Source organism: Ipomoea nil, unplaced genomic scaffold (genome assembly GCF_001879475.1).
Source record: "Ipomoea nil cultivar Tokyo-kokei standard unplaced genomic scaffold, Asagao_1.1 scaffold2805, whole genome shotgun sequence".
Taxonomy (NCBI): domain Eukaryota; kingdom Viridiplantae; phylum Streptophyta; class Magnoliopsida; order Solanales; family Convolvulaceae; genus Ipomoea; species Ipomoea nil.
The window spans coordinates 3,385,669-3,410,955 of NW_017619233.1; the positions used below are offsets into that span (position 1 = coordinate 3,385,669).

At 35.9% G+C, this 25,287-nt stretch overlaps 4 protein-coding genes across 4 annotated transcripts; 2 read left to right on the plus strand and 2 right to left on the minus strand.

Annotated features, from left to right (window-relative positions):
* The first annotated feature begins 120 nt into the window (after positions 1-120).
* LOC109158231 (protein LYK2) lies at positions 121-2,693 on the plus strand. Its single transcript, XM_019306117.1, has one exon. The coding sequence runs from the start codon at positions 554-556 to the stop codon at positions 2,606-2,608; it is 2,055 nt and encodes a 684-aa protein (XP_019161662.1). The 5' UTR covers positions 121-553; the 3' UTR covers positions 2,609-2,693.
* A 1,662-nt stretch (positions 2,694-4,355) lies between these two features.
* On the minus strand, positions 4,356-8,659 carry LOC109158082. The gene is made up of 4 exons (XM_019305902.1): positions 8,504-8,659; positions 7,113-8,285; positions 6,854-7,018; positions 4,356-6,548 (listed from the first exon to the last, which is right to left on the minus strand). The coding sequence occupies exons 1-4, from the start codon at positions 8,657-8,659 to the stop codon at positions 4,356-4,358; spliced, it is 3,687 nt and encodes a 1,228-aa protein (XP_019161447.1).
* A 1,814-nt stretch (positions 8,660-10,473) lies between these two features.
* Positions 10,474-11,287, minus strand: LOC109158233 (putative calcium-binding protein CML19). The gene has a single exon (XM_019306120.1). It carries the CDS (start codon positions 11,256-11,258, stop codon positions 10,677-10,679), a length of 582 nt encoding a protein of 193 aa, XP_019161665.1. The 5' UTR covers positions 11,259-11,287; the 3' UTR covers positions 10,474-10,676.
* An 8,555-nt stretch (positions 11,288-19,842) lies between these two features.
* LOC109158232 (COP9 signalosome complex subunit 3-like) lies at positions 19,843-24,299 on the plus strand. Its single transcript, XM_019306118.1, has 11 exons — positions 19,843-20,080; positions 20,883-20,998; positions 21,094-21,340; positions 21,774-21,831; positions 22,026-22,115; positions 22,337-22,402; positions 23,076-23,165; positions 23,306-23,464; positions 23,561-23,682; positions 23,776-23,848; positions 23,995-24,299. Exons 1-11 carry the CDS (start codon positions 19,896-19,898, stop codon positions 24,061-24,063), a joined length of 1,275 nt encoding a protein of 424 aa, XP_019161663.1. The 5' UTR covers positions 19,843-19,895; the 3' UTR covers positions 24,064-24,299.
* Positions 24,300-25,287: the final 988 nt, after the last annotated feature.

The following is a 25,287-nucleotide window of genomic DNA, read 5'->3' on the forward strand; positions in this document are numbered from 1 at the left end:
TCCCTCAGCCATTGAGTGCTGGACTTAACCCTTCACCAGCCTCCGCCCAACAATTCCTCTAATAACCACCGGGTGTTGGACTTGGCCCTTCACCGACCTCCGCCCAATTCCCCCTTTCAACGCTTTACAGTCTTACTCGTGATCTGACTTTGATACTACTTGTTAGGATCAATCACTTAATACCATTACGTTAAAAATTATATCTCGCATCAAAGGCACAACTTTATTCCTTATACTGTCACATTTTCAAAAGGCATGATGCTGGACTTGACTCTTCACATGTCTCCACCCAACAATCTCCCCTGCCCAACAGTCTTGGGATGGATAGCCACCCCAGCGGATTGATGTCTGTAAAATATGTGAAAGAGTTGCTGCACCCAAGACTCTTGTCTTATTGCCCTCCTCCTCCCTTTTTATACAACTGAGTTTTATAGATCCAAAATATCCACCACCCATTGCTATTGGGTGAAAGTTATTTAAATTTGTCTCCAAAGAGATCCATCCATGTGCAACTCATCAGTGGTCCTGCACCTGCTCTACTAGTACCCAAGCCATGATCTGTGAGGTCCAGCTGAGAGCTTTAGTTTTGTTCTCATGGGGATTATGGGCAATTGTTTTTTCTTTGGGAGAGGATAATTTACTGAGCTGTGAATCAACATCTCCTTCTGCTTCTGGCTATCACTGTGATCAAAACAGATCACAAACACACTGCACAACATTTGCTCTTCTCTTCACTAATTCCTATTACTCTTCTCTTTCCAATCTGAGCTTTTACCTGGGAATCAACAGATTCCAGGTTTCTGAAGCTAATGCCCTCTCTGCTGACACAGAATTCCTCCCCCTCAACTACCCTCTCTTCATCCCCATTCACTGCAAATGTGTTGGTGGATTCTATGGAGCAGAGCTGAGAAAGCCCAGCATCAAAGGGGAGACCTTTTATGGGATTGCCAAGTCTTTGGAGGGCCTAACAACTTGCAAAGCAATTCGAGAGAAAAACCCGAATTCGAAGGAACCACTTAAGGACAATCTTCCCTTGCTGGTTCCATTGAGATGTGCTTGCCCAACTGCAACTTTCCAGACCAAGATTCTTCTCTCTTACCCTCTGATCAGAGCTGATACACTTCAATCCTTGGCTCTCAAGTTCAACACCACTGTCAAAAGCATCATTACTGCAAATAACAGATCAGAAGTTGGTGAAGTGGGTGGTTTATCATCCTCATCAACTCTTCTTATCCCCATTGACACCAGCAAGCTAGTTCTTGGCTCTCTGGCTAAGCCCCATCAACCCAAACTTGGATACCCGGCAACAAGAATCGACAAAGGAAGCAATAAGAATCCACACAAGAGAAAGTCCAGATCAAGAATGGCTATGATTGGGGTTTATATTGGGGTAAGCGTGGTTGCATTTGCAGCAGCGATTGCCATTTTAGCAGCTTTTCTGTTCTTCCACTGGAAGAGGAAGAAGGTGAGCTCGTGCTGCAAGGATGGCAATGGCGATTTGGAGCTGCAACAGCTGAATTTGAGCGTGAGAACGGCTAGCGAGAAGAAGGTGTCATTTGAGAGAGACGATGATCATCATCATCTTCACCAGGCTCACACCCCACGTAAAGTGTCAATTTGTACATACACAATTGAGGAGTTGGATAGAGCCACTGAGAGCTTCAACCCCTCCAATCTCATCGAAGGTTCTGTGTTCCATGGCCGCCTCAACGGAAAGAACCTGGCAATTAAACAGACCCAGACCCAGAATATCTCAAGAATAGATTTTGAGCTCTTCATTGACAATATCCATCATCACCCTAACATAATCAGGCTCTTGGGGACCTGCTTGACCCAGAACCCAGATTCCTTCCTGGTATTCGAGTACGCAAAGAATGGTTCCCTCAAGGATTGGCTCCATGGTGGGTTAGCCATGAAAAACCAATTCATCGCTTCCTGCTATTGTTTCTTGAGCTGGGATCAGCGGCTGAGGATCTGTCTCGGCGTCGCTTCAGCCTTACAGTTCATGCATCAGATCATGAACCCTCCTTATGTCCACCGCAATATCAAGAGCCGCAACATCTTCATCGACGAAGAATTCAACGCAAAAGTTGGTAACTTTGGCATGGCTAAGTGGGCAGCAGGGAACGTTTCAGTTTCAGAGGACGAAATTGGCAATCCTCAATCCTGGAACAAAGGCTACTTGGCACCAGAGAAAGACATAGCCTCCCCAAGCGCTGACATATTTGCTTTTGGGGTGGTGTTATTGGAGGTTTTGTCCGGGCAAACGCCGATAACTAGAGAAAACGGGAAAGGGGAAGCGAAAGTGCGATTGTGCGATAAAATCAAGGCGATTTTGGGGTCGGAAAACGCAGATGAGTTGCGGGAGTGGATAGACAGCGGGCTGGGCGAGAATTACCCATTCGAGGCGGCGGTGACGGTGGCGAATCTTGCGCGGTCGTGCGTGGAGGATGAGCCGTCGTCGAGACCGCATGCCGGAGAAATTGTAGACAAGTTATCGAGATTGGTCGAAGAATTGGCCCAAGGCCAAGGGGAGGAACAATTCCCGATGTGCGAAGAAAGCACCTGCAAACCTCTCGTCAAGGCCGCCACCGCAAGTACAATGTAAAAAAGCAGCCGTGTGTGTGTGAAACAATTTTCTTTCTCGTACGTGTTTTTAAGCAAACAAGAATGTATATATTCAATTAAACAAATAAAGTTTGGGAAGAATTAAACAAATAAAGTACTGTTTTTTTTTCTTTCTTTCTTTCTTTTTAATGCCAGACAAGATAAAGTGAGGTCAACTTTTGAAGGTTTCCAGAAAAAATATGCAGTTTTGCGTGTAACAATGTTTTACGAAGGTGTTCCTTTTTGACGAATTCTAGGAAAAGTTGAACTTTTTTCCAGGAAATAACTCCATCGAGTCAATGGTCAGTCATAGTAAAATTTTCAATTGTAATTTACGTTCATCTATAATATGTTAATTATCGATGTCACTCATAAATTATTAATATTGTAAATGTTATCTATCAATTCTTAAAAGGTATATAAATTGCATCTCTCGTGGTGTAAATATTGCCTCTCAATTTTCCTTCCATATGGTACAAAAGGGTCAATATATGTACCGTAATAAAAATTGAGGCACAACATTTACCTCACTAATAATTCAAACATTGATAATTGACATATTATAAAATGACATAAATTACAATTTTCTCTAATATAATAGCCATGTTTGGTAAATGGTTATTAGCTGTCAGTTGATTCGGTTTCGGTTAATTAGAGGATATAACTAGTTGATAATATTAACTGAGTGTAGGATGGTATTTGATAAATTAGTTGTTAGCTGATAGCTGTTTAGTATAATTTTAAAAAAAAAAATTAATTGAAAAAACTGTTTTGAATAATTTTTTGAATTTTAGTATTTTAGAGTTGATTTTTTAACCAAATCAAACCATTAATAATAGTCAAAATTGGCTGATAAACTAATATTTTACCAAACAGAACCATATTAAAATTATGTTTTTAGTCTTCATACCTCATTTTTTTTTTTTCCAGATTTTTCATAGTTGGGGGACGATGAACAACCAGAACAACTCAAATATATTCACGTGTTTTGTTTTCAAAAAAATATTCACGTGTTTTGAGTTTCCGTTTGGAAAACTCTTCTCCATTTTATTGGTTTAAACATATTTTCTATTCTTCACTTTTCTTCTTGATTTTTTTAAAAAATTAGAATACTTTTTGAAAAAAATTAATTAATTCTTTGGAAAATAGAAAACAGCAGTTTTTGAAATTCAAAGTTAACTATTTTTTCAAATTAGGTGTTCAAAACTATCTCCAATTCAATCATCACTTATCTACATCCATGCATCAGTACATGTTTCATATCCCTACAACTTACTTACATTCCTCAGTATAGTTACCAATATATCAATACCTACTACTACTAAGGATGTCAATCTTAACCAAAAATTGATGGGTTGACTCAATAAGTCTGACAAGTTCGATAGTCCTAACAGACAACTCGAAATTTAGTGGGCTAGCTTGATAGCTCAAGTCATTTAAGGCTATTCTTTGTTTCACAGTGTTTGGAACAAAATGTATAGAGAATTTATATGTAAGCACATTTTTAATAATTTTTATTAAATTTGTAAACAAAATTTTAATAAATTTATTAAAAATAAAATATTTTGTATGAAAATAAATAATAAAAATAAAAAAGTATTTTAATTGTAATATCTAATTAAAAACATAATAAGCCTCAATGAAAGTTATATCCTTGATTTATGTCCCTTTCTTTGTATGCAAATAAATGTGTACATTTTACTTTAAATGTTGTACATTCCAATGTTTTTTTTTTTGAAAGAGAAAGTTTAATTCATTAAATCAGAAGCAAAAATGTCAACAAGAAAAGCAGGTGGCTCATCCAACCACTCACTGCAACCTGACACAGAAAAGGCCTCCCTAGCAACAGCGTGGGCAGCACAATTCGCAGATCGCTTAACATGACAGAACTGCACATCCTCAATCTCAGATGCCAAGCTCTTTACATCATCAACTAAATAGCCAAAAACAGAAATAAAAGAATTCGAAGTTAAAGCATCAAAAACAATCTTACAATCAGTTTCCACATCTACAGCACCCAAACCAGTGCCCTTCAGCCAACTCATCGCCTCTCGTATAGAAAGCACCTCTGCCTCCCTAACAGTATACAACCCGGGCACTCTGACATTCTTAGCAGCAAGAAAATTACCATCATCATCCCGCAAGACCCATCCAAACCCCATTGCATTATCCACCTCCCTCAACGCAGCATCAGTATTGAGTTTGAGCCTCCCAAGCACAGGTTTTGCCCAAGAGGACACGGCATGTGTGTGTTTGTGGCCAACACCAACCTGCAACTTTTCATTAGCATCTCTCCAACAATCCAGAAAAGCCAAAGACCTACGCAGCATAGTAGATAAGTCAAAAACAGCACCCCTCCATACACTGTCGTTTCTAGCGCACCACACACCCCAACATGCCATCACAAACCTAGGCTTAGCAATCAAATCTAAAGTGCCCAGAGCCCAAAAGAACCAGTCACCAAGATGATTACCATCATAGCTACACACCTGTTGCATCCCCAACAAGTTCCAAAGGCGAACCGCCTCCCCACAATGAACAAAAAGATGCATGGCCGACTCCTGTACCTGCCTGCACATATGACAATCCACCAGGCAAGCAACATTCTTAGATAACAAAATATCACGTGTGGGAAGATAGAGGGACGCTAACTGCCAACAAAAACTCTTCACCTTGGGGGGGACCTGTAAGTTCCAAATACTTGCCCATGGGTGGTGACTCGCGTCCACTCTCGTAAGTTGCTTGTAACATGACTTGACCGAGTACACACCCTTCTGCTCCCAATGCCAAAACCACCGATCATGAGGTCTCCGGTTACTAACTGGAATATTCAAAATTAAATTAGCATCGCGGGTATTGAAAATATCCTTCACACAATCCACATCCCAACCCTTACCATGCTGATCCAACAGAGAAGCCACCGGTGCCTCATAAACTGCGTGATGCAACTCCGTTTCCACAAACGGGTTCCCATCTTCAGGAAGCCAAGGATCCCTACCAATTATAGTCCCTTTGCCATCGCCAATAACCTTTCTACAGCCCTCCTTCAAGCATCCTTTAACCTCCAGCATACCCCGCCAAATATAGGATGGGTTACTACCCTCCCTGGCATCAAAAAAGTCACAATCAGGGTAATACCTTGCTTTAAACACACGGGCCACTAGACTTGTGGGATTGGAAACTAACCTCCACGCCTGCTTCCCTAGTAATGCTTTATTCATCTCATGTAGACGGCGGAAGCCCATTCCACCACATGATTTCGGCTTTGACAAACCCTCCCATGATCGCCATCTGATCCCACGTTCACTACCCACACTGCCAGTCCACCAGTATTGATTCAGAATTACCTCGACTTCCCGACACAGGCCTAAGGGGAGCAAAAACACCATCATAGCATAAGCTGGCATTGCCTGCAGAACATTCTTCAAAAGCACCTCTCTCCCAGCTCTAGACAAAAACTTGGCATTCCAAGAACGGACCCTGGTGAGTATTCGGTCCTTCAGGAAACCCAATATAGCCTTCTTCCTCCTCCCCACTAGGGATGGCAAACCCAAGTATTTCCCACTCGTATCACCCTCCTCCACTCCCAGTATATCAACCACCTCATTTCTTATATTCTGTGGGACATTAGCACTAAAACATGCAGCAGATTTATCATAATTTATATACTGTCCAGAAGCCCTGGCATAAGTATCAAGAATATACCTCATTTGAATGTTTTCATCCTCATTAGCCCGTAAAAAGAGGAAAGAGTCATCTGCAAAAAGGAGATGAGAGATGGAAGGTGCCCCTCTGGCAACTGATACCCCATGCAAACGGCCCACAGACATGCTTCTCTCAATCATAGCACTCAACCCCTCAGCCACAAAAAGGAACAAATACGGGGATAGCGGGTCCCCCTGACGGAGGCCTCTTCCTGGTATAACTGGCCCCAAATGCCGCTGATCGTGCAAAATATGATACCGTACTGAGGTTACAGATTCAAGCAAGATATCCACCCATCCACCACCAAACCCATCTTAAGCAAAACCGCCCGCAGAAACTCCCACTCCACCCGATCATAGGCCTTCGACATGTCAAGCTTCAACGCAGCGACCCCCTCATGCCCCTGGGACTTGCGTTTCAAAAAGTGGTGAACCTCATAGGCAAGCATAATATTGTCAGTTATTAAACGCCCCGGGACAAAGGCACTTTGAGCACATGAAATTAACTTATTCAGCATGGGCTTTAGTCGATTTGCACATACCTTTGCCGCCACCTTATAGATGACGTTACACAAAGCAATCGAGCGTAAATCCTTCATTGTTTCCGGACTGGCCTTCTTCGGGATCAGAACAACAAGGGTATCATTAGCCCCACGTGGGAGCTTGGCTGTTTCCAAGAAACTTCTACAAAAAGCTGTTACCGCCCCCTACAATATCCCAGAAATACTGGAAAAATCCCAGTCCAAAACCATCAGGGCCCGGGGACTTATCCGGGTGCATCTGAAACACCGCAACACGAACCTCCTCCATACTCAACGGGCGCAACAGCATAGCATTATCAACCTCAGTCACCTTTGCAGGAATTGCATCAATCACCTCCTGCATCTCTCCATAATCCGGGGTAAACAGTCCAGTATAATAATTCAACATGACATTATCCAACCCCTGTGAATCCTCCACCCAATTCCCATTCTCATCCTGGAGACGTCTAATAGTATTGCGCCGGCGTCTTGCTTTCACAGAATTATGAAAAAACTTGCTATTGACATCCCCACCTTGATACCAAAACTCCTTAGCACGCTGTTTCCAGTAATAGTGTTGTTGCTCCAACAAAAAAAGTAACTCTCTCTCCACCGCCTCATATTCTCTCAACCCCGGCTCATCACGCCGCCCCCTCAACCATTCCAAACGTTGCTTATTAAACTCAATCTTACGTTGGAAATCTCTATTATAATTCCGCCCCCACCTCTTCAAATCAAGAGCACATGCCTCCACCCTTGCTAACGTATCCAGGCCCACCGTTCTGTCCCAACTCTGCGCAACAATTTCTCTACATGAATCTTCTCGCAACCACAAATTATCAAAACAGAACCTGGCGCGCTTACGGACCCGTGGGAGAATAACCGGTGTAAGAAACATGGGTAAATGATCACTATAGGGGAGAACCAGAGATTGTGCCCGTGCGCCCTGAAACAAACTCAACCACTCCTCATTAGCTAAAATGCGGTCCAACTTCTCCTCGATCATACCGCTCGTGCCCCGTGACTTGACCCAAGTATACTGTGGCCCATCAAACGGTAAATCCTGCAAATTACAGTCCGCAATAGCCTCCCTAAAACCATTTATACACCAAGGAGCATGTGGGGCCCGTCCAAGCTTCTCAGACTGATCAAGGAGATCATTAAAATCCCCCATCACTAACCACGGTAGAGTTGACCGAGATGCCAAGGTCCGCAACAACTGCCATGTCTCCCGCCTACGGTTCCTCTCTGGATACCCATAAAAACCAGTAAAACGCCATAAGGGAGCACCAACATCCAAACGTAGCTCACAATCAACATGATTAGCGGAGAAACCCAAAACTGTCAAGTCCACACCATTCATCCATAACATCGCTAGACCCCCACTCCGCCCATCCGCCTCCACAGTAAAGACACTATCAAACCCCAATTGAACTCTAACATCTTCCATACGCTGTTTACCAACAAATGTTTCAATCAAAAACACCACACTCGGCCTCTTAGTGCGGACCAGGTCCGCTAACACACGAACTGCCGTCTGGTTGCCAAGCCCTCGGCAATTCCAAGAAATTAGACTCATAATTCTCGGCGGGCTTGCTCCGCAAGACCCGCCCCCAATCCGTTTTTTGACATTGCCACATCACAATCCATCTCCCCTCCATCCACACTCACCTCCACACCATCCTCCTCCACCCTCCTTCTTTTTTGTTCCCCCACAACAACTCTCGGCACAACAACATCCCTTTCCACCCCATCCACCCTCTCACATCCCAAACCCAACATTCCCCCACTGCCCACCCCCTCAACACCCTCACTGCCAATGTACATTCCAATGTTATTAGACAAAATTACTCTTACACCGTTATAACACTGTTAGTTTTTAATTCTAACCTATATCTATCATATCTTTTTTCTATTTTTAATTATCATTTTATTAAAATCATTATATATTAATTTAATACTTAATTATATTTTAATTAAATTTCTATGAATGATAAATTATATATGTGTGTGTACAAAATACATATATTATTTGTATATATATAATTCAAAGTATAATTTTTAATTATTTGTATTTATCAATGTTTTAATATTGGGCATGAATTTTCGCGCATCGCACGTACAACATGCTAGTTATATTATAAGTATAATAATTATTTGTAGTTAGAATTTAGTAATTGAGGTTTATATTGATTGATTGATCTTATGTATACGTTTATATTTATTATTACTGTAAATGCTCTAGTTTATACAAACTAAAAGTTCATGGTGTTAATTTAAAAAGAGTTATACTACATGTACTCCTAAATTCTACTCTCTCACTTTTACTCCATGACATGACATACAAAGATTAGATATTTTCATCAAGTGGGTCTCAGAAAATGTGTCTACATCAATAATTTGTGAGAGAGAGAGAGTAAAAGTTGAGAGTAAGAAATGAAAGTTTATGTAATATTTTCCAATTAAAAATGTAAGTTGAGCCCACCCAATAAACCCGAAATCTGATAGGGTTAGGCTCAAATCGAACGAACTGTCCCGATTAACATCCTTGCCTACTACTAATACTTGTCATAGTCCTCGTCCAGATCTAGAAGACGGCCATGGCCGTCTTCCTTCGTCGGCCATGGCCGTCTTCCTTAGACGGCCGTGATTTTTAAATTTTTTAATTATTATTATTATTATTTTAATTAGTTTATAATAAATAATATTTTTAATAAAAAAAAAAAAGTAAAATAATGACACGTGCCAACATCGTATGCATTTAACCTGATAAAGAAGTTAACTTGAAATTAATTGAACAATTTTACCGATTTAGAGGACTTGAATGGAGTTTTTTCACTTAGGGGACCCAATTGTACTATTCACTTGACTTAAGAGGCCAATTTAATTTTTTTCCTATAAAATACTATATATATTTAAAACAAACGTAAATACCTCCAATTACCCCTGAAAATTACCAAAATTGAAAAACAAAAATAAAAATCATAAAATCACAGCCACACACATCCTCTAAATTACTAAATAGAGAGTCCAAATTTATCCATCATTTTTATGTGGGAATTGAAGGTGCTCTTATATGAATACAAATAGGCACATATGTATAGGATAAAATAAGAACACGCGTCTTGCCATGCGTGTGATTCGTGTGAATTGGTTTTTCGCTTTTTGGCATGTAATTTGGACGTGGGAGACTGGGAGTTGGTTTTTGCCATGTAATTTGGTTTTGGATTTTCCTCCTTGGCAGCTGTTCACTGCCATGCAGCTTTTGGGTCATTATATTGCTCTTTGGATTTTTATTTTTTTTAAAACTAAATAGAGAAATTTTATTAAATCAAACGAAGAATACAATCTGGAATTACCAAAATCCAACTAAATGGATAGGGTTTACCCCGTGCATGCACACCTTCGGATAGTAGTTGTGAGTTTCTCGCGAGTCTCGTCACTCGATCAAAAAAATGAACAATCTAAATTGATTTACCTCTGATCCTTGTGGTCCTTTGCAAAAAAAATAAAATAAAAAATGTAGCCAACTAGCTATTATTGTGTATATGACCATCGTGTGTTTGACAATTAACATATAGCTGATACTAATATGAAAGAAGTAAAATTAACTCTAACAAAATATACCATTATAAATCAAATCTGTCAAATTTTTTATAAGATAAATGAGATGAATAAAGAAAAAGGAGAGAGCTGAGCTGAGGTAAATAGTGTTTGCTGTACAAAAAGAATGGAATCTAAATACATATAAACAGAAGAATTGAAAGACTGAATGAAGCAGTAGTGCAAATATAATAATACTAAGCTAGGAATCGGAAGGAGAGTGGCCAATTAATTACAATAATTAACAAGACATCATAACTTTAAACTCGTCAAAATTGAGGAGACCATCCCCATTGAGATCATAGTGAGCTATCATGTCTTTGCAGTCATCAATGGTTCTGGACTCCCCCAATCTGCTCAGCATTCTCTTCAAGCTCTTAGGCGTAATGCACCCACACCCATCATCCATCTCGTACAACGAAAACGCCTCCTTCAAATCCCTAGCCTTGTCTTCATCGTTCCCATCCTCCAACAATCTCACGAACTCCTCAAACCCCAGCAACCCATCGTCTTCCCCACAACCCATCCTCAACATGGCTTCTTCCGCCTCCTCTAAGGTCAAGTCGTCGCCGATGGAAGCCATGCACCGTTGCAGCTCCGCCGCCGACAGTTTCCCGTCCTTGTTCTCGTCGAAACAGTCGAACACGCGTTGATACTGCTGCTTCTTATTATTCTCCATTATTTTTGGTTTGAATTGCTTGGCGTTGAAATTATGAATCTGATCTGATCTGAGCTGACCGTGAATGGATTGGGTGTGTATAAATAGGTTGTTTAGCGTGTGGTGGGCGGAATCAAACAAATTGGATAGAGGCTTCTTGATCATTGCCGGGCAGTTTGGGGGTTTTCTTTTTCTAGAGATGGGGAAATAACCAGGAACTCAACACCATGTCACCATTGACCAACCTGGTCAAATAATCGGGAAGTTATATACCAATTTCTTTTTTAGTTATAAACTAATTTCTTTTTTAGTACTAATGACTTTATTACAATATAGTATTTGTTTATATATAAATTTTTAATATGTTATCAAGGACTTTGTGATTCAATGGTATTCGGTTGCTCTCCTAGGTGGGAGGTAATAGGTTTGAGCATCAGTGGGGGCGACTCCAACTTTTTACTCCTAACTTATACTCCCTCTCACAAATTCTTAATGTATGTAGACACTTTTTTGGGACCGACATGATAAAAATATCATATCATTGTTTGCCATGTCAAGGGTAAAAGTGATGGAGTATAATTTAGAAGTACATGTAGTAGAACTCATTACCCAGGCCGGACCTTGGGTTGTGCAAAATGTTCAAAGAGCACATGATCTCAGTTTTTAGAGGATCTAATATTTATTTTTGACTTAACTACTTAAGAAATTAAAAAAATCTGCAATTAATTATAAAACTCATCAGTTTTTTTTCCAAATCATTTTTCTCTTATAATAATTAGGACCTAGTTAATGAGGATGCCACATGCATGGCAAAATAGTTCTCTTTCCCTTATGACATATGTGATGTCAAGCTCTTAATCTACATAGATAACTTGAAACCAATATTATTCACCAATTCATTGCCAATACCGACTTTCCCCTAACAAATTGTTCTACTTTGCATTCTAAACGATAACAACAGTACCCAGCAGGTAATCACTAGTCAAATACTTTCCAAATATTATAACTGTTACTTAACTTTTTTATTTTTTGAATTTTGAAGATGGTAAGTTAATAAAATTCTTATGATTTAATTTTAAAGATTGCGCTTATATTTTTTTATAAAATCTTATTTATTTAAAAAATAGAACCACAAAAATTTAAAAAATCAGCCATGTGAACACTAGACACTATATATTTGACATATAAATTAATTAAATATGTCAAATCTATATATTCTACCCCCAAGCCACCAAGTAGAGACCACGCATAATCAAATCTATATATTCTACCCCGCAAGCCACCAACCAGAGACCACGCAATCCACGCATAACTAACCCGCGCCTACTATACGTAAATCACTATATCCCCGCCACTTCATTTCTTATGACATTAAATATTGCATTTTTTCTTTACTTTTCATAATAAAGCAAACCTTTTTTCTTTCCAATTATTTTATTTAATATTTTTTATAAATTTTAAATTTAAATTTAACATTTTGTATTTAATAGTATTTCTTAATATAAATTTCAATCTTTAAGAATTAATAACCAATTTAGTCCTCCGACTATTGCGAAACTACCAATTTGGTCATCGACTATAATCCTTACTCAGTTAAATCCCCAACTATTAAAATCTTACTCGATTTAGGGGGGTGTATTCAATCATGACTTTCATAGAGTTTTAAAGACTTTTATGAACTTTAAAAGTTTGTAGGTATTCAATTCAAACTTTTAGAGAGTCTTTAAAAGTCAGGCAGTATTCAATCAAGATTTTTAAAGAGTCTTTAAAAGTCGTGTGGTATTCAATTAAGACTTTTAAAGAGTCTTTAAAAGTCGTGTGGTATTCAATTAAGACTTTTAAAGAGTCTTTAAAAGTCATGTGGTATTCAAAAAGTTATGAACTTTTGTAGACTTTTTAATTTTAAGACTTTTGTAGACTTTTCCTTCTCAAATATAAATAGTTGAAATCCAACCATCAACCCCAAGATTTCAAATTTTCTTTCTAACAACTTTGAATGTTTTCTCTCTATTTAAACTCTATTTTTTCTCTCTATTTAAACTCTATAAACCTATCTAAATTCAATAAAATTATTTTTTTCTTCATTATCCTATATTTTTCTCATACCTAAACTCTACCAAATTACTAAATATATATATATATATATATATATATATATATATATATATATATATATATATATTCGTAATATATATTTTTCCTTTTTTTTTAACAACAGGTTACTACATATAGCGAATTACTATTCGCAACAACAATTTGGAGTTACAAACAGTAGCACCTTGTTGTTTGCCGTCTTAAATTGCTATTGCAAATAATAGTTCTTTGCGTGATGCCTAGCAATATATCAAGGAAAATTTTATATATATTATTAATATTAAAATTTTATTTTTTTATTTTATGCAACTTGTAATTATATTTTTAAATATTTATTTGATCAAGTATTTTATTATAAATTTTATTGTTCAATATTGTTATGAATTTCTAATGAAATAGTTTTTTTTTTTGTTGATGTTTATTAATAATATATATAGTAATTATCATATAATAGTCTCAGCATACTATGTATAAAAATAATAATGTTGAGAATGCTGATGTGGGTGAAGAACAATATAATAAGAAGAATTTTATGATATATTATAAATGTTTTGTAAGAAATTATAAATGATAAGAATCAAAATCATTGAAAGTTTGTAAGGATGTATTCAATTTAGAATTTCAATGACTTTTGTAGACTTTTTAAAATAAAAAGTTGATAAAAGTCTATGAATATTTTTTTATATAGACTTTTATAGAGTCTTATAAAGTTTTAAAAAGTTTTGACCGACTCTATAAAAGTCAATCAAAGTTTATTAAAATATATCATTTTAAAAGTCTTTAAAACTCTACAAAAGTCATGATTGAATACACCCCCCTTAGTCCTGTTAAATTAAAGGGCAAATATGTAATTTCACATTTCTCTCTCTTATTCAACGTCTCCTGGTGTTCCATCCCATTGCTGACAAGTGCGTGCTTCTCGGACGAGACATGAACGTTGCTTCTTCTTGACGGCGACTTCACCAAACAACAAATTTGATGGGCGTGACTGATTCTCCTCCATCCAGGGGTTGTTGTTTGGAGTTCTCAGTTGGTTTTTGTTCCGGTGGCCACCACAACTGGCCTCCAAAGCTTCCAGATCAAGGCAGGACGAGTTCCCCTGTTTCCCCTTCTTGGTTTCTCCATGTTTCAAGGTGACCGGAGAGGAGCTTCAATGGATAGTGGTTTGTTTTTTACTGAAGCCCTTACTCCTTGGGGTCCTCGGCGACTGGTGGTGGGTGTTCTTCCGGAGATTCCGGTAGTGCTTCTTGCTACTGTCTCGTTTGGGATTCTCCGGCAAAATTCTAGCTGGGCGCCTCTGCAAGGTTATGGTGCTTCTCTTTCCCAGGTTCATTTCTTTGGACTGCCTCGCCCCCATGTGGATTTTTTGCGACATGGTGACTCGCTCCTCTTTGCTTTGAATGTTGAATGAAGAATGTATGATTTTCTGGAATTGGATCGCTTTTCCGGCGTGATGTGTGTATTTAAATTACGGGGCATGTTTCTTACATACTCATAAACAAGGAAGCAGCAGTTGCCAAGCTCTGTGGAGTAGCCAAGCAGTGTGATGATTGTAAGCTGTCTTCGTGAGTTGTGGAAAATTTTGCAGACAAGAATGCTTAGTTAGATGCATACATATATAAATGACTCATCAGCTTGATACAATGCATGCAAAAGTAGCAATTTAATAATCTGATATTCATGTTGACATTACTCCATATATATCTAACCTCGAATGGTAGAACAGAGGCTTCATGGCTTCAAGCCTTCAATCCTGCGCTCACATTTTGCCGGAATATTGATCATTAAAGAGAAATGTGAAATTACATAATTGCCCTTCATTTTAACAGCTTGTGGATGAAATTTTAACGGAGGACTAAATCAAGTAAGATTTTAATAGTTGAGGACTTAATTGAGTAAGGATTATAGTCGAGGATCAAATTGGTAGTTTCACAATAGTCAGAGGACCAAATTGGTTATTAACTCAATCTTTAATGTTAGATGAAATATAACAAAAAATTAAATTATAAAAATTTAATTCAAACCTTATTAACTAATCTAAACATATAAATAGAATGAATAGATAATATTTTTAATATGATTTTAAATATATAAATTATATTATATTAAAATAAATATCACCCAAAACATTATAGGAAAAATAACACTTTTTTTCTTGAATTATAGATTTATAACACTTTCTCCCTGTGTTATTCATGTATTAATATTTACCCTCTCAGTTATTTTTAAAGTTGTAGTTTTTTTCCCTTTGATGTTTTTTTTTTTTGAAAGTTTTCTCCCTTTGATGTTAAATTGTCATTTTTACCATTAAAATTATTATTTCATTTAGTTTTCTTCTTCAACAAATTATTACTTATATGTAGGGATGACTACTGTTCGATTTGAACCGAATAGGATACTATAGCAACCAAATTGAAATAATAGGGACGATTCTTGTTACAATTTAGAACTGGAAAAAATAAAATAAAATAATTTTTGAATTTAGACTATTTTAAAAATAGAAAATAAAATTTACGAAAACAAATAAATAAATAAAATTTGAACCGGCGATTCAAACCGAAAGTCCAAAACTGAAATCATAATAAATGTGAATAAGAACTGAACAAATTTGTAAATACTGTTTGTAAATGATAAATCTGTTCAATTCCGATTCGCATTTATTTTGATTACATTTTCGATTTAATCCGATGTTTCAAAATTTATTTATTTTTGTAAATTCTATTTTATATTTTAAAATAGTTTAAATTCAACAATTATTTTAATTTTTTTTCAATTCTAAATCGTAACAAGAACTATCCCTATTGTTTTAGTTCGGTTGTTATATTGTCCAGTTCGATTCAAATCGAACTGTAGTCATCCATACATATAAGTAATAATTTATTAGATAAGAAAAATAAATGAAATAATTATTTTAAGTGTAAAAATGTCCATTTAATATAAAAAGAAAAAAATTGCCACTTTTAAAATAATTAAAGGGGACAAATGTGAATAAATAAATAACTCAAGGACAAAAAGTGGTATAAACTTATAATTCAGGAAGAAAAAAAGTGCCAATTTTCCAAAACTATATTTTAAATAACTTCACTACATTTTTTTTTTTAATAACTGGACACATCAAATTAAACGAGAAGAATATTTATTATGCATTTATTACATGGAAAAAATCGTATAGAACGTTTCATATATGGACGCATCTAGATTCTAGACTGGGCGCATACTGGGACGGCAAATGTTTCTCACGTAACAACTAACAATACCAACTACCACGTCATCTTAAAGTGCTATATTGCGAAAAAGAATGGCTTACCTTTAAGTTTCTAGATTAATCCTAAACCTAGAATCTTATAATAAGTCAAGGAATCCATCTCTACATAGATATAGGAGAGTTCTTACATATTCGTATATTATTAAATGAAATTGTAATTGAATTAAAAGAATAATTTAGTATTGGTATAATTAATCTAGTTTATGTAGAAAATGAAACTGAATAGTAGAGCTTATATATATATATATATATATATATATATATATATATATATATATATTAGGGCTCCAGTGAGAATATGTGCTTAGGTGAGAACGGTACGTGAGAACACATCATGTGCATCCATCTAATATTTTTTAATGGTCTAGATTAGATTAAGTGTGTGCGAACGCGCATTAAATGTGTGCAAACGCGATTTAGTGTGTTTGCACACATTTAATGCGCCTTCGCACACTTTTAATCTAATTTAGACCATTAAAAAATATTAGATGGATGCACATGATGTGTTCTCATGTTCTCATCTAAGCACATGTTCTCATATGATCCTAACTCTATAATATATATATATATATGTTCAAAATGGTTTATTGATTATTATTTACTCAATTTTGCATTTCGACTGTCAATTGCACTAAATGTGGCCCAAGACTTTCAAAAACTCACCAAATTCAGCCGTCCGTTACATATTCCGTCTAATCAGTGTTTAATGGAGGGTATTTTTATCTGTTTACCTACACTGAAAAATAGTCGAGGGATCGTTTTAGCAATAGTCAAAGGACCATTTTGAGAAAACTCTTTTATTTATTTCATTTTTGTTATTTTTATTTTTTAGACTCTATCAAATTAAATTAGAATTTCAATACAACTTTTTCATAAATAGTTAAAATTCCACAATCCAATCTCAATATTTTAAACTTTATATATAAATTTTTTCTCTCTGTCTAAACATACAAACTTTTCTCCTATCCCTATCAAGTTTTACAATAAGTTTCATAACTTTCATAAATACACGTATAGTTTTTACTTTTATCTTTTTATGCTCACAGACACATAAGGTGTGTTCTTAAGGTGCGTTGATTCCGGGCTAACCCTGTCGGGTTGTCGGACTTATCGATTATTGTATTTTATTTTTGTGTTTGGTTTGGCCCTAACCCTAAACTTTAAGTTGTCGGGCTAATCGGGCGGGCTGAACCATCTGAACTAAACTTGGAAACTGAAAGTGAGTACCCATATTTAGAGTTATGGAAACAAGCCTGATTTGTCGAGTTTAGCCTTTGTTTAGATAGGTTGGGTTGTATATTTATCCGATCTGATCCAAATAGGCCGTTTCCGTTTAGCCCCTAAGGGGTACCCATGTTATACAAATTGACATCATGACCTACGTAACCCACGGGTAAACTCGTCACCCTTAGTCATACCTCCATCATAAGTTTATTTAAATAGTTATTAGTTTATATTAATATTAATATTAATATAATTATATAAATAATTAATGTAAATTTTATTTATTACATAAATTAAGTAAAGTTATAAACCATACATTTTATGAACTTTATAACTTAATAATATTATAATTATAAAGTAAAAATAAAAATATTACATATAAATTATATTAATATTAAATAAATTATAATTATATTTCAAACTAGCACATTTACACTAATAAATATAAACTTATACATCATTCAATTAATCTAAACCAACATTTCTAAATTCTAACTAAAAATAGTTAATATTTTTTTTTGCTTTCTCAACCTATTGAAACACAAAGAGCTAATAATGCTCTTCACTGAGGCTCGAACTCACAACCTTCCAAATGAAAGTCCAACCCGAGTACCATTGCACCACATAGTCCTGGTAAAAAATATTAAAGATGAACTCACCTATAAATTTCATGTATGTTATGTTTCACATCCCTTATATAATAATAAAGAATAACTTTCTTCCATGGCTGAACCCCAACCCTAAGGGCCCCCCACACCCCGGCCTGACAGAGCATTTGGGAGGATGTAAATCATGGTGACTCAACTGAACATGAACCACAGAGGCTAGACCGGTGCTCACTGCGCACAAGGAGCCCCGCTCACTTTGAGAGGTTGCTCCCACAGAGTATTTGGGAGGATGTAAATAATTTATTTTGTAATATATTTATTAAAGAATAACTTTCAATAGTTTGAATTATCGGACTAGCCTATTAAATTTCGGGCTAGCCCTATTAGGCATCGGACTTATTGATTTTGGGCTCATCGGGCTAATGTTTTTTATCGGCTAGCCTATTCGGGCCATAACACTGTCAGTTTCGATTTTATCGGTCCAGCCCATCATATTCGGGTTAAGATTGACATCCCTAAATACAACAATTGGTCAAATTGACTCTTATACCCCCCCCCCCCCTCCCCCCAAAAAAAAATAAATAAATAAAATTTCCATGTGGTTTAGATTTATTGCAATCGTTATGCGTTGGACCCGTGTCCAGCATGTTTGCTGGACACCAGTAACAGTGCCGTTAGGCACTGTTATCTCTTTTTTTTTTTTTTTTTTTTTTTTTTTTTAAATTTCAGACCGCTTCATTATAGGAGTATATGTTCATAATTTTATTACTATATGTTAATAACTGTACATTCATAACTCCATAACTGTACGTTCATAACTCTATAACTGTACATTCATAACTCCATAACTGTACATTCATAACTCCATAATTGTACATTCATAATTTTCGAAGCTCTATGTTCACAATTTTAGAGCTCTATGTTCATAATTTTATCACTATATGTTCATAATTGTATGTTCATAATGTTAGAGCTCTTTGTTCATAATTCGATCAATAACTGTACATTCATAATTCCATAACTGTGGATTCATAATCTCATAACTGTAGATTCATAACTCCATAACTGTAGATTCATAACTCTATAACTGTACATTCATAACTCCATAATTGTACATTCATAATCTTCGAAGCTTATATTCACAATTTTAAAGCTCCATGGTCATAATTTTATCACTATATATGTTCATAATTGTAAGTTCATAATGTTAGAGCTCGGTGTTCATAATTTCATAATTGCATAACTGTACAATTATAACGGCATAACTGTATATTCATAACGGCATAACTGTACATTCATAATCCAAAAAAAAAAATAACGCTGTTAACGGCAAAATGCGCGCAATTTATTATTTTTTTTTAAAAAATAAATGACGCGTTTTTTTTTGAAAAACGACGTCGTTTTGGGCCCGTGTCCACAATTCATTGTGGACACGGGTCCAGGGCATAATTTGCCGATTTATTGGGGTACATGGATAGCCCACTAAATTAGGCCCATATTAGAAATCCAATATGCATACTCGTATAAAGCCTGCGATGTCTTCACGAGCATTAAAGCAGTGAAGTGTTTGATGAGCATCAAGGAAAACCTCAAGGAACGATTCTGAAGAAGATGGATTCAATTGAATCGGTGGTAGCTCAAATACAGGGCCTCTCTTCAAATTCCCAAGACATCGCTCAGCTTCACAGCTTCCTCAAACAGTCCGATGAGTTTCTTCGCGCTGAGTCGACTCGCTTGGCTCCTGTGCTCGTTCAACTCGATCTTGTTAAACACTCCTTGGGCTACCTTTACGTCCTGTAAGTTCGTTTCAAATTTTCGTTGAACCTAGTTTCTTTTTTCTTTCGTTCTCTCTCTTTTTTCGATTCAGAAATGTGTATTTTGCTTTTCATAAAATGCTAGGGTTTACACTTTACAAGCCTAATCACCGGTATATATCATTTTATCTAATCACGGAAATTGTACCCTTTGAGAATGTCGTCCGTAATCTTATAGTGTATATTGTTGATTTGTTTCTCTGTAGGCGTAATCTTATAGTGTATAATCACATTCCCTGTGCCAATTTAAAAGTTTTGAAATTATTTACCCAAATAAACGTGATTGGATCTGATCATATGCAGAGGCAGCGGAGCAAAATGAAAAGCTTAGGTGCTTTAGACAGAGTATAGCCGAGGACATATAATTAACATTAATTGCAAAAGTTACTCTATGAGACATGATTAACATTAATTGCAGACATTACTCTGTGGCTGATGTTTAAATCTACATGTTTGCTTATGTGTATTTAACCAGAACTAATATTTGATGCACTGGAGTGCAGTATGCTACCAATTTATTTATTTACTATATTATTTTTGAGTATTACGGACTCTATTACAATATAGTATCTTTCCATACTATCAATTAAAAAAATAAGAATATCAAGTAAAAATGTAAAATAAATACTTAAATTTTAACTTGACTTTTTACTGAGGTGGCAACATGTAATTTACTGTGACAGTGACAATTCATTATGTTTGATGACAAATTTGTCTGATGATCTGCTTCCTTTTCTGATGTAATGCTTTAGCTTTGATGCTTTTCCTATATATATTATTACAGTGATGCATGCATGTGTGCTCCAATTCCGAAAGAGCAATCTCATGAACTAGTTTCTACAGTGGCAACATTTATAAATGGATGTGCTGCAGATCAAATTCGCTTGGCACCTGAGAAGTGTACTTTTATCTTTCATCAATCTCAATTTGTTTTAGTTTTTCTATGTTTTGCTTTCCTTCTTAATTCTGAATTTTGGTGTTGAATCGTTTGACAGTCATTTCTATTTGTAAAAGATTCAAGGAGCAAGTTATACTGCTTGAAGCACCTATACGAGGTGTGGCTCCTATGCTGACTGCCATTCAGAAACTACAGCTGTCAACTGAACAACTAACAACCTTACATCCTGACTTTCTTCTTTTATGTTTGCTCACAAAGTGTTATAAGATTGGTTTTTCCATTTTGGGGGATGACATATTTGAGATTGATCAGCCTAAGGATTTCTTTCTGTATTGCTACTATGGGTAAGTTGCTTCAGATATGAAAATATATCCTTTGTGGTGTTCATTTGGTGGTTTATTTACAGTTTTAGTGTTCCATTTACCACTTTGCAGTTACATATAAGTAGGCTTTGAACTATCTGATCCTCTTACTGTTATATAGTGTCTTTTAGTGAGAAAATGAAATATTCTGTGTATGAAGATGCTTTTGTGCTATACATTATTTGCTATTTTGGAGTAAAATAATTATTTAACTGGGTATATCTGTTTGACCAAAATGTGAAAATGTTATATGTTACCTGTGTTTATTGCTTTTGTTTCGTCAATATGCCAACTTTTTAGCACAGTTGCATAAACCTTAACATCATATGAAATTAATGCTGCTTGATATCAAAATTTCTGGGTAGTGCTTCTGATTGCAAATGTTTGATGTTTTGGTTGTTTGGCTTATTTTCAGGGGGATGATTTGCATTGGACAGAAGCAATTTCGTAAAGCTTTGGAGCTTTTGCAAAATGTATACAAGTTTTTTATTGTTAATTATTTTAGTGATTCAACCTTCTATTGCCCAGCTCTTAGTTGATAAAATTTAATTCAGGAGTAAAGGACTGGGAGAAGGCCCTATATGTCTTTTCTTTATCCACTTTGTCCTTTTACTGCTTGTCTTAATTTGTGAAATCAGTTTAAGTTCATATTATGTTTGTCCTTTAGGTTGTTACAGCACCTATGTCCACTTTAAATGCTATTGCTGTTGAAGCATACAAGAAGTACATACTGGTTTCACTCATTCACCTTGGGCAGGTATGCTTCCTTCCTTGCATTCTCTGAATGTTTATGTTAATTAGCAAAATCAACACAGCCATGTTGCTTTGTGTTTGAACTGTTATTGGTCACTTTTCTGAAGATCTGTTTGATTTTGGGATATTGCGGTTTATGAGTGAGTGTTACAAAACATGGGAGCCAGCTCTAAGTGGGTTCAATTTTTTAATTTCCTGACTCCCTTTGTTTGGTTTTGATGACAGTTCTCTACCAGTTTTCCAAAGTACACATCTTCTGTGGCTCAAAGGAACCTAAAGAACTACTCTCAGGTATGTCCTACTATGCATTCTCTTCCAAGAAACGGCTTTTAATGTCATACATTGCTTGTGCTTATGTGGCAAACAATGAATTTAGTACTACTGTGCATATCTTTAGTGTTTACATGATCTAGAGTCTTGGGATGTCTGTGCTGCACAAGTAATGCTTGGAGCCTTGGACACTTTGTATTTGAAGATCTGAAGTCATCAATACTGCAGATTCTTAATGAAGTCTGACTTATAATGTGCTGTCAAAACTTATCTACTTCTGATTGTCCTATTGCATTTGCTAGTTCCTACATGATTATATATTTTTGCTTTCTTTCTTCCATAATCATGAAATATGAAAGTTGCAATTAGTTAAAACCAGTTACCTCTGAACTTGGTGAATTAAGAAATATGATTGACAAGATTTTATGATCCAACCTTTGGAAGGGCGTAAACCTTGCTATGTCCTTAGTCTTAGTTTGTATTGCCTTATCAATTTCAGATTTTAGTTTTTCCAGAGTCCGTACATGTATTGATTGGGAAACAAACTGTGTTGATAGTAACTTTGTTAACTGATGAAGTTACTTGTAATTTCATGCCTCTACTTTATGTGCCTCCTTTCCTTTTTACCTATCCACAAAATTTTCCACCATAAGTATTTCATTTGTCTTGTGCATTTTTCCAATCATTTGTGAAGGCATACTTGGAGTTGGCAAATAGTTATAGCACTGGGAAAATTTCTGAACTTGAGACATGTGTACAGACACACAAGGACAAGTATCAAAGTGTGAGTTTCTGGTGTTAACTTTTGTCCTATTTTGATCTTCGAGTAATTAAATATTTAACTGAAGCACCCATTAATTAAATATTTTCCCCTGATCCTTTTTTCTTATAAAAGTGTAAATTTATTTACTCTTCCTTTTTCAGGACAATAACCTTGGAATTGTCCAGCAAGTTGTGTCATCCATGTATAAACGCAATATTCAGAGATTGACTCAAACATACCTCACCCTTTCCCTCCAAGACATTGCTATCACGGTCCAACTAAGTAGTCCGAAGGAGGCTGAAATGCACGTGCTTCAAATGGTATGAATAAGGGTGCTTTTGATGATGCTTTAATTTGGGGTTTCATAGTATTCTATGCCAACGCCTAATGCATTTTGTTTTATATTATATTATAAGATCGAAGATGGTGAGATTTATGCAAATATCAACCAGAAGGATGGAATGGTTAGATTTCTGGAGGATCCTGAGCAATACAAGACTTGTGAAATGATTGAACATATAGATTCATCAATACAGAGGTAAAGGTGTAAAGCTTTTGAATATTTTGATGATGATCTGAATAGTTTAGGACTGCATAGAACAGCAACTGATAGTGTTCTCTTTTATTTCAGAATAATGATGTTGTCAAAGAAACTGAATGATATGGATGAACGCATGTCATATGACCCTTCTTACCTTGCAAAGGTAAAACAGTGGTATCCTCTGCAAAATTTACGAGTTCTTGTTGCTATCATCTGTTACCACTCTCATTTCCATCACCTGCTTCATGTTTACCCAATTTTGGGTTAGAGGAGATTATTAACTTAAGCTGGCATTATACTTCTTCTCAGGTTGGCAAAGAGAAACAGAGATTTGATTTTGATGATTTTGAAGGAGTTGCCCCAAAGTTTAATTTATGAGGTTCCACAATCTTGCATTTCTCTTGTAGAATATGTGAAATATGTTCATAAATCGCATAGGTAAAATTTTGTTTCATTAAACTCTGCTTTGGTTATATACTATTAACAGTTGCCACCGTTTTTGCCTGTCACATTGTGTCTGTCAACTTTTAAGCATTTTGATTTGGTCGGACCATCTAGACTCTGTGCGGCAGGGTTAATTTTAAAGTTAATAGCTGATTTTAGCTTTTAAATAAGAAACTGGCAGGCAACTTTGTTTGGTAAATAGGTAAAAGCTTTTAAAAAGAGAGTATTATTAATAAGCACACAAGCTTTGTTTGGTAGTTGAAAAACGCTTAAAATAATTCCATCAAATTTATTTATGCTTTTGTTCCGTGTTTGTTCTTAATTCAGATTGATTGCCGCTATGAATATTTCTCGTAGTGGCTGCCCAAGAGCTTTTGTTTTGCACTGGGCTTGTGAGCTTTAGACACATCCCGGAATGATGCTTATACAGTTATATGCTATTTTTATTCGGATATATATATATATATATATATATATATATATATATATATATATATATATATATACACACACACACACACACAAACACACACACTAGTGATCAAATGAGTCCGTTATGTTATATGAGTTCGTGTGGACAGTTTTGGGCCGTTGAATGCTTGAGATCAATGGTTTAGATTTTACCAATTGTGCAACGCGAACTGTGCAAGTGGAGTGCATAGTTGGTCAAATCTAAGCCATTGATCTTACATATTCAATGGTTTAGATCTGTTCACATGGACTCATAACATGGTGGACTCATGAGAACTACTTTCATTGTGAAAATTGTGCACAAATTTGAACTGTATTTTTATTTAACGGTTAGAAAAAATTATGCTTAAATAAGCATGCGAAGAACACCAATTACTAAACAATTGATTATGTAAATCTGGAAAAAATTCAACAGTTCCATTGGAAGTATTCTAAGGGCATCCTTAATAGTGAGGATTTTGATGTAGTTTTTGAGGAATTTTTAGATGTGATTAGGAAAAAGAAATGAGTAAAGGAAAAATAAAAAATTGATAAAACCCACCCAAAATGCCAATATCCCCCAAAACCTCTAAAATTCTTGACAAAACCCACAAAATCGCAGGAGCTTTTTTCTTAATTCTTGTGCAAAATTCCTTTATTGGGATGACCTAAGAGCAACATTATCGGTTAAGGAGAATTGAGTGAGAA